The sequence below is a fragment of the Sus scrofa genome, chromosome 17, assembly GCF_054392235.1.
Source record: "Sus scrofa isolate SSC_HxYL_T2T_F1_AM1 chromosome 17, Sscrofa_HxYL_maternal_Yorkshire_Landrace_v2.0, whole genome shotgun sequence".
In the NCBI taxonomy this organism is placed as follows: Eukaryota; Metazoa; Chordata; class Mammalia; order Artiodactyla; family Suidae; genus Sus; species Sus scrofa.
The window spans coordinates 32,985,464-32,999,496 of NC_139399.1; the positions used below are offsets into that span (position 1 = coordinate 32,985,464).

General features: G+C 41.8%; 1 protein-coding gene across 2 annotated transcripts in view; it reads left to right on the forward strand.

Annotated features, from left to right (window-relative positions):
• The first annotated feature begins 959 nt into the window (after nt 1–959).
• The window catches only part of PCSK2 (proprotein convertase subtilisin/kexin type 2), a 239,841-nt gene continuing 226,767 nt past the window's right edge, over nt 960–14,033 (forward strand). The window contains exon 1 of one of the 2 annotated variants that reach the window (XR_014831821.1): nt 960–1,447. Coding sequence is in view for 1 of the 2 variants with exons in the window: in NM_001004044.1 (NP_001004044.1) it covers nt 1,271–1,447 (177 nt within the window). In the remaining variant the exon portion in view is untranslated. 2 annotated transcript variants of the gene reach the window in all.

Below are 14,033 nucleotides of genomic sequence, written 5' to 3' on the forward strand. Positions count from 1 at the left end.
GGCCTTAATTCGCCCCAGTCGAGGACGCTCAACTGGAGTCTTGGCCCAGAGCCTGCGATCTGTAGTTGTGCCTTCCCCAAAGTGCACCTTCACTGTCCTTGCAACCGAACGTCCCCAACTCTGAGATTGCACCTCCAGGCATGTCAATCCCGCCGCAGCTTTCTTGAAGGCAATCTCAGCAGAGCAGCCCAGACTCCTGGAGGAGTCTCATCTAATCGCACTTACTGGTGGGGGCGAGCCTGATCTCCTGCCAGGCTTCCCAGCTGTTTAGTTCCGGATCTGCTTGGAGCCTACCAAAAAATTAAAAAACAGCTCGCTCCTGCGTTCTTTCCCCCTTGAGTCACCCCAAGAAGGCTACTTTCCCCAAACCTCCCCCCTTGCCAGCAAGGAGAACCCGAAGTAGCTGGAGGAGGGTTAATATTTGCTTTGTTATTGAGAGAAGGGGAAGCATGTCTGCCTTGAGTGCTTGAGTGTGTGTGTGTGTGAGTGTGTGTGTGTGTGTGTATGTGTGTGCGCGCGTGAGAGAGAGAAGTTGTTTTGCATCATAAACAGGAAAGATTAGGGAGAGGCCGGTGCCCTAACTCCCCTCAGGGCCTCAGAGAGCGGCACACATCGTAATTCCCTTTCCAGAGCTCTACAGATTTCCACAAACAGTGACATCACTCTGGCGCCGCCGACCAGATTTCAGCTGGGGGGATTTTCCTTGGAGCGTGCGAGCCCGGGTTGGGCGATGGAGGAGCTCTCCAGGGTGCTGAAGGGGGCGGGGGCGCGGGCTCGCCGCGAGGCGCCCCCCGTCGGCGGAGGCGGACCGGCCAGGCCGGGGGCGGGCAGAGGCGGGACCGGGGCGGCCCAGGGCGGGGCCCACCGCTTCTCCAGCCCTCATTGGCTGCTGGCCGCAGCGCGTCACCAGGGCTGGTGCTCTCCTCCCGCCCCAGTGGAATTGGAGCTGAGGAGGAGCTGAAAATGCAGATTTAGCATCAAGCACAGATATACTCGCTCTTTCTCTGAGATACACACAGCTCCCCACATTAGCACCTCTGCGAGCAAGCTGGGCTGCCTGACTACACGGCTTCCCCGCCAGTCAGATGCTACAGAACACACATTGATTTGCTTTCCAAACCCTAATCAGTCTTTCTATACACAAAGATTAAAAAAAAAACAACTATATATATATATATACATATTTTTTTTTTATTTGCACCTTCCTTGCGCGACCACTGCTCCTCCAGCCTGCGCGCCTTCTAACACCACTTTTCACTCCCAAAGAAAGATGAAAGGTGGCTGTGTCTCCCAGTGGAAGGCGGCCGCCGGGCTCCTCTTCTGTGTCACGGTTTTTGCGTCTGCCGAAAGACCGGTCTTCACAAATCATTTTCTTGTGGAGTTGCATAAAGGGGGAGAGGAAGAAGCTCGCCAAGTTGCAGCAGAACACGGCTTTGGAGTCCGAAAGGTAAGCTCTCCCTTGCATTTCTCCTGTTGTTTCAAAACGGGGACAGCCCTGCGCAATCTCATTGCAGATTTGCAAGTTTTCTCTTTCTCGTGCGATGCAGATATTCTGCCATGGACTCTTTAACACGACATTGCCTCCGGTGATCTTTCACAGGTTATGTAATTAAAATGCCCTTCAAATTGTACTCGTAAGGTCATAAAAACAATTTATTACTCTTTGACTTGGTGACCAAAACAGGGTAACTAAACACCTTTCAAACAATGCGGCGCGCCCGGTCGGCTGTCCGAGCTACCAAGTTCTCTGGGCTGCCAGGGGATGGAGGTAGGAAGCGCTAAACATCTGGGCTTGGGGTTGGCTGACTCGTCCGGGATATCGCCCCCGCCCCCATCTCTCAGAGAAAGCTTAGTTTCTGACCCACAGGGCTGCAAGCTTGGACATTGCAATTCATCCCCCGTGCTTTTCGAACCCCGCACCAGGAGGACTTCCCTCCCCGACTTCAGTCCTTGCTCTAGGGACTACAGCTCCCTGGCTCCTGGAGACTTGTAGACAAAACTGGTTTTTCGTTCTAAAAATAAGCGCTGAACTTCCCACTCTTGCGCGCGACCACCACCACCCACCCCGAAGTGTACTCAGCCTTCTAGCTCTCAACTCAGAGCTGTAGGCGCTGGAGAGGCAGATTTTTTGAGGAGAGTTCTCTACGGAGAAGTCGGGGTGTCTCTCCTGGTATGTGGGCGGTCGGCTTGGCTTTTCCACAAGAAGGCGGGGATCCCCATTCCAAGAAGTTGTCAGAGTTCAACTCTTTCGGCAGCCGGATGAGGTTCCCAGCCTAGGATGCCTTGGAACTCCTTTGGAGACTCCAGGGTACCCAGTCTGGGAGGGCGAGGGGGGGGAGGGAGAGCATTGGATGGGGTCCAGGGCTGACCTATTTGTTCTTCCTGCGAAATATCTTGCCAGCGATCTCAAGTGTCCTTAGGGGACCTGGCGAGAGGTAGGGTGGGGTGAGGGTACAAGGAGAAGTCGAGGCCAGCAGAGCCTAGAGGACGTCGGAATGAGATCTGGCAACCAGAGGGCTGGCCGGATAGAGGTCTGTGGGATTCTGGGCCCCATGTCTTCCCCCTTGATCCCAGGACAGAAGGTTGAGTTGAACAGCGGGTGCTTCTGGTTGCTGCTTTTGCCTCTCAAGGGCAGCGCGAACTCAGTCCCTTGGTCCCAACTTCCCACGCCTCCCGCCTCCCTCCCAGCTGCCGCGAAGCCTCCTTCACCTGCGGCGGGTTCTCCCGCCTCGGTGGGGCGTTGGCCACCGCGATTTCGACCCCCCCAGTGGGTTTGACAGAGAGTTTGCCAGAGGTCTGGGAAGAGGTGCCGGGGCTGTCAGTGGCGCGCGGGTGGGTCGTGCAGAAGGAACTTGTTGCTCCCAGGAAGCGTGGGTGGAGCAGGGGAGAGGAGACGCCAGCTGAAGGAGCAGCCCGCTGCCGCTCTGGCCTCGGGCCTGGGGACTGTTTCCTGAGTGTCGCCAACAGGATAAACAAGCAAACCCTCCTTCCTTCCCACCCCGCCCTGAAACTTGGTAAGATTCAGGACCCAGGCGCCATAAATACAGTAGTAACTATTATTGGCTGACAGTTACTGGGAACCTTCATGTGAGGGAGTCTACATTACATACACTTTTTATTTTTCATTTTTAGAAATTGACGTATAGTTGATTTACAATGTTGTTGTAATTTCTGCAGTGCAACAAAGTGATTCAGTTATAGATATACACATATCCATTCTTTTTCAGATTCATTTCCCATACAGGTTATCACAGAATATTAAGTAGAGTTCCCTTTACATCCCTTTATTTAATCCTCTCAACAAGTCTGAGGAAGCTACTGTTATGATTAAGCCTATGGTTCTGAAAAGGAAACTGGCTCAGATAAGGGCCCAGGATGAATACAGCCAAGAATTTAAACACAGATCTTTCAGAGATGAACTTAAACTCTTTACTCGTACCACATCAAGCTGAGTGCTCTGCAGAGTGTACTGGCTTTTAGGGTATGCTGAAAAGGGTTGTGGCATTAGGCTCTTAAAAAAAAAAAAAAATCAGCTCTGCAAAAAGGCTGCAGTTGATGCAAAAATACCTGTTACTCTTTTCCCCTACCACACCGCTTTCCATGGTGTGGGCATACCCTTAGGAGTTGATCTTAGAAATGTAACCAAATCTAGGTATAGCTGAAGCTGATAATGGCTTAACATATTAATTCTCCAAGAGTTACCTTTTTTGAAAATACAGAGGTAAACAACTTAATAAAAGATTTACAGTTTTGGTGGTAGGATTTGAGCAAGACAATCTCATCATAAATGAATCAGAATCCTCTCAATATACTTATCCTAAAATCTCAGGTAACTCCTACTTTGGGGCGAAATCCGATACCTAAACTACCTAAACCTCTTTCGCTCTCATTCTCTCTTGGAGAGGAACCCACTGGTTTTGCATTACAGCCTCAAACCTGCAATTCCTATCTAAGGAGAAATAGGATTTTAACCTTGCCATAACTCCTTACCTCTCCATAACCTCTCAGAAGTATTATCTCTTATCCAGATGATTTTTGTTCTGATACATATCTAGGTAAAAAAATCAGTCTATAGCAAGAAACTTCTGATGAATTGTTACACAAAGCTACGCTTGTCTAGAATAAACCCACTTTTCCTCCATTGGATCCATGTCCACCCACCCCCCAAGCTTGAGCGTCAAATCTTCCCTGATGGCAGGAGATTTCCCTTCTCCTGATTCCTGTGGGATTAAAAAAGCAAAGGCTACATGACACAAGCTGGAACCTTTTGTCACTTGTCATCTAGTCATTTCATTTATGTAGTAAATATGGGTTATTATCTTCCTGCTTAACAGGTAAATATTCAGGGATGGAATTTTCTATATTTCTAGTTCCCTCATCAGAGCCAGCATATCACTGGGTTTGACAGCCTGTAAGAAAACTTCTTAGTTTTATTTACTCCTCCAGGTCTCCCAAACACTGTCCCATCTTGATTTCATCATGCTGTACTGTGCTTTTGTCAACATTTGTTTTTCATTTTAAACCCTCAGTACCTCCTTCTCTTTCTTCCCTCTAACACTTAGGATACCCGCCAGCTCCCAACTGCCTCATCCTTCCAGAGGCTTAGTGTTGGACAGCAAATTTATTTATTCATCCTAAATGAGGGTGGGCTATCCACCTGGAGGTACCTGATCTTTTACTAAGTTATCTAATCTCATGAACCTAAGAGGTAGAAATTATTGTCATCAGCTCTAATTCTCAGATTAAACACTTAAAGTTCCAAGATATTAAAAGTAACTGCTTATATCTGGAAAGTGGACCAAAAAAAAAAAAAAAAAAAAAAAACCCTCAGATTTAAAGCCAAATTTTCTTTGCGGAAAATAATTTTATTTTTCTATCATGCTGCCTCCAAGAAGCCTTCCCTGACTGCCAAGAACTCTGCCTTTTGGGCACCATTTTAGAGTTCAGATTTTTTCCTTGCCTTTATTTCTTTTTGCCGTTTTCTATATCAGGCAATTATCTTGTACTGACATATGAACATATGTCATTCACTAATGTGTATGACTATATACTTCTTCAGATTGCTTATAAGTCTTCCAAGATGCTATGTCCTTTGATGGCCTCTGTATTTAGCACATTTGCCTATCTACAGCGTATTTAATGAGTATTTGTTGATTATTTTGCCTGACTCTTATAAGACCATGAGCACACAAATATGTTTCCTCTCAAAAATAGAATAAAAATACCTATAACTTTACCCTTGGAAAGGTGTGTTAAAACTGAATTTTTCTATTTTGTCGTGACCTGGCCCAAAGATGTAAGTTCACCAGAGAGGATGCATATCTCTGGGAGAATGAGTTTGCAATAATAATGACAAAGGCATTATTCTAAAGATTACCTTAACATTCTCAATACACTACCAATTTTAATTTCTTTGAAAAAGAAAAAGAAAATTATTTATTAAAGAAACATGTCAAGGGTGGCCAAAAATCAACTGAGAATTCAGGTATAAATCCAAACAAAGGATAATGAAGTGTTTTTGTTTCACTATGATATATTTTATTTTTTTGCCCATGTAGGACTGATGATTACACAGGTAAAATCATGTGACCACATTTAAGCATATAATGTTTTTAAATTTTTTTTAATATAATAGTAATTGTGCTGTTATATAATGAAAGAATAAACTTCTGGCCATTTTAGTTTTATTACAGTTTGATATAATTTAGGAAAGAGCACAGCTTGATGAAATTTCACAAACTGAGCACACCTGTGTAACCCACACCCAGATGAAGAGATACGATATGATCAGTCTTCCATAAATCCCCCTCTTGCTCACTTGGGTAGTTTTTAGCTTTAGGCTCTTATAAATATTTCTTCTATGGATACTGCAGTGTATGCATTTATACCTTCCCATTGGGACTATCCCTAGGAATATCAGTTTTCCGTTGCTGTATAACAAACTACTACAAATTTAGGGGTCTAATACCACACAAATTTATTATTTCTTAGTTATCATGAATAAGGAGCCTGGCACACTTTAGTTGGCTCTTCTGCTTAAGGCCCCGTAGACTGAATTCAAGATATTGACCAGCTGTGTCCTCATTGAGAGGCAGGACTAAGGGAAAATCCTCTTCCAAACATGTTCAGGGGTTTGTTTGTTTGTTTTTGTTTTTTAGGGTCCCATCTGCGCACATGGAAGTTCCTGGGCTCGGGGTCGAATTGGAGCTGCAGCTGCTGGCCTATACCACAGCATAGCAATACCAGATCTGAGCTGTGTCTGCAACCTACACTACAGCTCACGGCAACGTCAGATTGTTAACATACTGAGTGAGGCCAGAGATCGAACCCACATCCTCATGGATGCCAGTTGGGTTCTTAATCTGCTGAGCCACAACAGGAGCTCCCATATTCAGGTTTTTACAAGAATTAAGCTCCTTGTAGTTGTAGACCTAGAGACTTATTTCACTTTCTCGCTGGCTACCGGACCAAGACTACTGTCAGCTTCTAGAGGCTACCCTCATGACCTTGACCCATGACCTCCTCTATAAGCCTTCTCACACTCTCCCCCTTCAAATCTCTTCCTTTGGGAAGGAACATCCCACCTAACCTGATTAGGTTGGGCCCATTCAGGAAAATTTCTCTTTTGATTCTTTTGATTAATTCAAGTAAACTGATTTGGGTCCTTAACTACATTTGATAATCCACATCACCTCTGTCATATGATATAATCTAATCACAGAAGTGAAATTCATCCTAGTCACAGTCCTGCCCATAATCAAGGGCAGGGGACTGCACAGGGCACATACAGCAGTGGGTGAAAACACTGGAGCCCCTCTCAGAATTCTACCTACCATAGACAAACTGACAGTTATCCAAAGTAGTTTTGACAATTTACATTCTTGCCAGCAGTGTGTGAAGATTCCAATCGCTCCACCTTCCCACCAACACTTGCTGTTTTATTCCTTTTAGCTATTTTGATGTGTATGTAGTGGCATCTAGTTGTGACTTAACTTTACGTTTCCCCTGATGAGCAGTTGAAGCTGAATACCTCTTTCTATGCTTATTGGTGATTCAGATAGCCTTTTTTATATAGTATTTGCTCTGGTCTTTTTTTCTTTGGGGTCATCTGTCTTAATTTTTGGCTTGTAGGGGTTCTTTGCCTATTATGGGTAGGAATCTTTTTTTTTTTTTTTTTTTTTTTTTGTCTTTTAGGGCTGCACCCACAGCATATGAAAGTTCCCAGGATAGGGGTCAAATCAGAGCTACAGCTGCTGGCCTACACCACAGCCACAGCAATGTGGGATCCAGTTTGCATCTGTGACCTACACCACAGTTCATTGCAATGCCAGATCCCCGACCCACTGAGTGAGGCCAGGGATCAAACCTACACCCCCATGGATACTAGTCATATTCGTTTCCACTGCACCACAATAGGAACTCCCTGGATAGAAATCTTTTTTCAGATATATGTATTTTGAATATTTATTCTAACCCTTTATGGATGTCTTAATATCTCAACAATATTGAATCATATTTTTACTCTCATATCTGCATGCAATCAACTGTCAGTCAAAAGAAGAATTCTCTAAACATATTCCCCTGTCCTCTTAGTATGGTTTAATGGAAGGGGAGGTGGGGGACAGAAATAGTTTTGATAGTAAGTATTTTGATAGTAAGTATTTCCAAAAAGATTCTATCTAAGAAACCCTTAAAGGACAGTTTTTCTGGAACTACAAGATCTACTACCAAGGAGGAAAGGGGGCCCAGAACACTACTTCCCCAATACAGCTGCTATGAATTCCTTTGGACTCCATCTTAATACATTATGCCTTAGGTTAAGTTCCAACTCACTCCATAAGCCTTCTCTGACCTTATCTTCCTCCTAGGCCAGAGTACTCTCTATCTCTTTGGAATTTCCATTGCATAAAATCTGTTCCTTTCTCTTGGACCAGTCACCAAACCAGTCACAGCACTCACCATGCCCAATAACCCTCCTGTGGCTGAAGGGAAAATAGGAACAGTGATGCTGAAAGGAAAAGATGATGAGATTTGCTGTCAGACAGCACTGGAAACTTGGCTAGGTTATGAAATCCCTCAGAGGCAAATTTTATATGAAATGGTTAATAATATATGAGAGTTGTGAAAGATCAATAATATAGTACATGTAAGGTTCTGGACATAGTGCTGAGTATACAGAATAAAAACAGTTTTGGTAGTAATAATAATAAGGTGGTGACATAGTCAATTTTTTTTTACTCAAGAAAGCAGTTGTGGGTTGTACTTTCTTAGGAGTGACAACTAATTGCATGAAGAATATACACTCAACCCAATGGAAACCCTATCCATGAGTTAGCCATAATTCATGAGATGGCCTAGCCCAAATAATTCCACAGCCTATAATTCATTATAGATCAAGGTATTTATCTTGACTTGTTGCTACAGAGTGGACAGTGGAGACTAGGCACCATGAAAGTCCATCCAGGTCATGGGAGAAGCAAATGTTTCACCTGAGTTTCTAATAACTTCCAGCTCAACTTCCCAATAAAAGAACTCTGACAAAGGCATAAAGCTAATCACCAAACTAATTTCCTCTTCTATAAGAGCCGCAGAAAGACTACGTTCCCCAGCCTGCCTTGCAGGTAGGGGAATCATATGGCAATTCCAGCCAATGTGTTATAAATTGATGTGCACTTCATCTGGGCTTGATGCGTTAAAAATTCTCCATAGGTTGGTTTTCCACACTCTTTTCTTTTATGAGGCTTAATGCGATTGAGAACAATAATTTTGGAAACAAATGCCAAAGATGACAGAGTCACAAGATAAAAGGAGCCTAGATCCCTGATTCCTGATTTAGAAGACCTTAATGAATGAGAAATTAAACTATTATATTAAGACACTGAGAATTGGGAGTTTATCTTTAGAACAACCAGCACTACCCAAACCAGTACACTCTCGATAAATATTCCATTTCTTAAGTTGCTTAAGCAACTCTCCAAACATTGCAGCCAAATCATGCCAAATCACTGTAATAATAAACTTTTAAAGACTTGTGGGAGTTTTTTTTATTTTTGTCTCATAATGTCAACTAAATTTTCAGGTCTTTGTGATTTGTATCCTCCAGCAAGAATATAAAATTCAGGAGTTCCCGTCGTGGCGCAGTGGTTAACGAATCCGACTAAGAACCATGAGGTTGAGGGTTCAATCCCTGCCCTTGCTCAGTGGGTTAACGATCCAGCGTTACTGTGAGTTGTGGTGTAGGTCGCAGACGCGGCTCAGATCCTGCGTTGCTGTGGCTCTGGCGTAGGCTGGCAGCTACAGCTCCGATGAGACCCCTAGCCTGGGAACCTCCATATGCCGTGGGAGTGGCCCAAGAAATGGCAAAAAGAAAAAAAAAAAAAAAGAATATAAGATTCATTCAACACTCTGTCCCTTTCACTGGCAACCAATATACCCTACTCATAGTAGGTGCTCATTATGTGCTTCTTAACTATTAAAGACACTTGGGTCACAAGATGATGATATAGCCTCAGAGAGAAGGTACTTGAAGAATTAGTCTCTAAGAAACTATCCCTGTTGTATCCATTTATTTATAGGCAGAACTTTAGCTAGGAAATAGAAGTCGTTGATGACTAGCAAATCACTGACCAACAGTCTCCTGTGTTTCCCTAAAATTCCCAACTTAGAAATTATCAGTAGTAGACTAGCTGAGCTCTTTAAGCAGAGAAAATGAAACCTGCAGTGAAAACTTGATCAAAATACAAAAGAAGGGGAGAAATTAGACCTTCTTTTCTCTGATGAATGAATATCTTGAAATCAGTTTCTATTTCAAAAGTCTTATTAGCTGTAGATCATAATGTTACAGTACATCACAGAGTGATGCTAATAGTTAAGTTTGCAATAATTATATATTCAGCTATAACTGCTCAGTCAGGCTTTAAAAATAAAACATGAATCCTGAAGTTCAAATGTTTTTCTCCCAGTGTAGCAGTGGCTTTATTTTACATTTGCTCTCAGATTCATAATTTCAAAAAGAAACCCTGTACTATTTCCGGATTATTATTTAAGATTCAAATAATCAGGAATTCCCATCGTGGCGCAGTGGTTAACGAATCCGACTAGGAACCATGAGGTTGTGGGTTCAGTCCCTGCCCTTGCTCAGTGGGTTGGCGATCCGGCGTTGCCGTGAGCTGTGGTGTAGGTGGCAGACGCGGCTCGGATCCCGCGTTGCTGTGGCTCTGGCGCAGGCCGGTGGCTACAGCTCTGATTCGACCCCTAGCCTGGGAACCTCCATATGCCGCGGGAGCGGCCCAAAGAAATAGCAAAAAGACAAAAAAAAAGATTCAAATAATCACAGGAGAGTTGAAAAACAGGAGTTACAGCTTGGCTTTCCCTATTAAGATGTATTCATTATAGCTAAAGACAATTAAGTGTATAAAATCCACTGATGGTTAGGGAATCAAGAAATAACATCTGAATTAACACTTCTATACTAAATGTAATGTTTGCATATTAATGGATGGCTTCTACATGAGATATGTAGAAAAAGCAATAAACTCTCTTGACAAATTGTTTTTGTCCCAAAAGCTCATTTGACCATGGCTTTTGGATAATGTTGTGACGTGTTGAGATCCTCTGATGAGAATAATTGAAAATAATAAACTTTTAGGTTGAAAGTGAAACATTGACATAAACTCTTAATTTTCTGACATAGAATGAAATAAATTTAAGAATCTTACAGTATGTTAATTGTTTCCCCATTAGAAAGTTGACAAGAACAAGAAGGGGACTCTTGGATCCTAGAGTGTTTCCTCATTGGTAACTTTAAATGTGGCACCAACTCCCCTAAACATCCAGTTCTTCTCCTAGTTTTTCCAAAAATAGATTCACTTTATGTCAAGGTAGAAAAATCTTAAAGAAAGATGAGAGAGGTATAAAACTATTTATTTGGGGACGTCAAGATCATGAAGATGATAACTTAGATTTAAAACATTTGCAAACTGTTGCTAACAACATTAGAGAAAATAGTTTTGACCAGGGACATTTGAGTTTCACTGTTTCAAAGTTTTAATACAAATTGAGGGTAACAACGTTGTCAATCTTGCTTTCTATATAAACACAATGCCTGACAAATCTAAGCCTGCAATGAATACTTGTTGAGTGTATGATGTAATTCATGTTGGTATTAGACAATTGAGCATCTTTTCTCTTAAGAGTTAAATGAATAAAGAAATAAAATATGTAAATTATTCAGTTTGGAGGATGGCAAATACCTCAATGTGAGGGCTGTATTTTATACTTTGTGGCATTTGTGAATGCCTTGAATGGGAATAATCAAGTTAAATAACTTGAGATAAGGTAACAGTCCTTAATTACATGAAAAATATAGTAATATTATTGTTTTGCTGATGTTATACATTCTCATTTTTTAAAAAATATTAAGTAATACCAAAAAAACACTGGAAGAAAGTATTATCTTTTATTACCCCAAATCACATTACTCAGAAATAATCATTGCCAGCATTAGGTAAACGATATTGTAGATACTTTTGTAAGACTGTATATGGAGAGAGAAGAGATAAATTGTTTAACAGAACTGGGATCATATTAAACACACTTTGTTTTTTTTAAATTTTTAAATTTTTCATTTTTTAATAGTTATTTCCCCAATACAATTTTTTTTCTACTGTGCAGCGTGGTGACCTAGTTACACATACATGTACACATTCTATTTTCGCACATTATCATGCTCCATCATAAGTGACTAGACATAGCTCCCAGTGTGACACAGCTTAATTATTTAATTACTATAGAATTTAACAGAAAGAAAGGAAATTGAAAGAAAACTGAGGAAATCGTTAAACTTCAGATAAATTGGATACATAAAAGAGATATTATTTCCCAATAGAGCTCCCTGAAATTAAGAAAAAATATTATTGTGTACAAAATTTAGAAGTTTGTGGTTATTTTATGTATAAATGACAGATAGATCTAACCACGTGTTTAGTTAGTTAAAATTTTCAACTTCAGTAAATTATCTGTGATTTGCAAAGTGAGGAAATAAACACCCTAACACTTCCTCCTCTATTCCAATGTTTGTTAGGCACATAATTATTTTCATGTCAAGTTAGTATGTAAATATTTAACCTTCTGCTTATGACCATAATTAATAACCTTGTTTATATTAGTTCTATATTAAGATTGCTTCTAATTTCATAACGAGTCCTTTTACCAGCACTTGTTCAATCCCAAATTCTTCATTTTCATTCATCTCTTGGTTAACTGACTTTTACTGAAAAATGAAGAGCTTAGCCTGAACTTGAAAAAGGAACTCTCCTCTTTCTGAGATAAAAGAGAGAAGAATGGGCAGATGAAGTTCAGTTTTTAGGTCACAGAGAACGATATCAGGAGAATATCCACTTAGGAGTGACAGTTATTTCAAAGATGTAAGAGGCGAGGTCAAGGCTTAGAGTGAGGGAAGCAGTGCTGGGGTGGGGCTTCAAAAGAGATAAAATTTTATCCACTGCTAATGGGAATGGAAGAGGATGCTGATAAAGCACAACCAAAAACTTCTGGCCAGTACTGAGGGGCCAAGTGGCGGAGAGTGGGTTTATAGTAGCACCAACTGAGTCATTTTCTTAAATAGCACTCAAATTAGAGTAGTGGAAGTTGGGAGAGAGAAAAATGGAGTTTTTAAACAATGGACTATCCATAAGATAGAAGAGAGGCAGACTTAAGGAGAGAGCTATGGTTAATGAGCGTGGTGTTGGAACTCAAGATTCCCCAAATTGAGCATTTCCAGACAATGAGGTTCATGGAGGTGAAAGAGAGGTGAAGGAGGTCAAGGGGCTGAAAGTCAAGTGCACAAGCATCCATCCACATGCACCTCCATCATGCCACAGCTAAACAGCTCTGCCAAGAAAGAGTGTTCAGAGAAAAATTAAGAGAAGAAGTTCTAGGACAAAATCTTAGATCCTATCTACAAGACAGAAACAGATCACAGACATGGAGAGCAGACTTGTGATTGCCAGGGGAAGGGGAGGGAGTGGAATAGACCAGGAGTTTGGGGTTGCTAGATGCAAACTATTACATTTAGAGTGGATAATCAATGAGGTCCTACTGCATAGCACAGAGAACTATGTCCAATCTCATGAGTTAGAACATGATGGAAGATGGTATGAAAAAAAAGACTGTATATATATATATATATATATAATTGAGTCACTATGCCATATGGCAGAAATCAAGGAAACATTACACTCAATTCCTGGCTTCCCTTCTCTGTAAATCAGCTATACTTTAATAAAAAATTTTTTTAAAAATTTGAGAACTTTGGGCATAGAGGAAGAAATAGGAGACAGAACTTGGACTGTTAGAGACAGAAAAGGATAATTGAGAGCGTGCTGGGCTGTGAAAGGAATGGAGATGAGGATTAAGAAAGAAAGAATGGGGCAACAACGGCCATTGGTTTTAGAGTCATAGGAGATGTGTGTTGGTTTGCATCCCCAGGAGTAGCCCCTGGGACAAGGATTAAATGCAAGTTGTCTATTCAATGAACAATTCTCAAAAATACTGGTAGGGGAATAGGGAATTGAGACAGAGAAGGGAAGCCAGGAATTGCGTGCATTATAGAGCAAGTTGTCACTGTGGTTAACCAGGGCTCAACCCCACTAGGAAACTCTAGGAGCTGGTTTAGAACACATATCTCAGAGTCATTCTGACTAAAGGGTGAGAGAGCTGGGTATTTATATGCCAATTGCAAGCAGACATTGTTTCATGACTGATAGTTATTTCTAAGTGGCATTGACTCTCCAGCATTTTGACCTGGCATGGAATCAAACAGAGCAGAAGAACTTGGCCACCAGAGAAAACTCTCAGGCAAATAGATTCAGAGGCTTGCATGCACTAAATGCTAAGACCCAAAGGAATTTGAGCAGGAAAGTGATAGTGTCTGCTGCAGGAAGGAAGCCAAATTGTGAAGAGTGCAGTAAGTATGATGAGGAAGGGGTATCGAGTGTAGACAATTTCTTCGAGACGTGTAGTGGTAAAGAAAG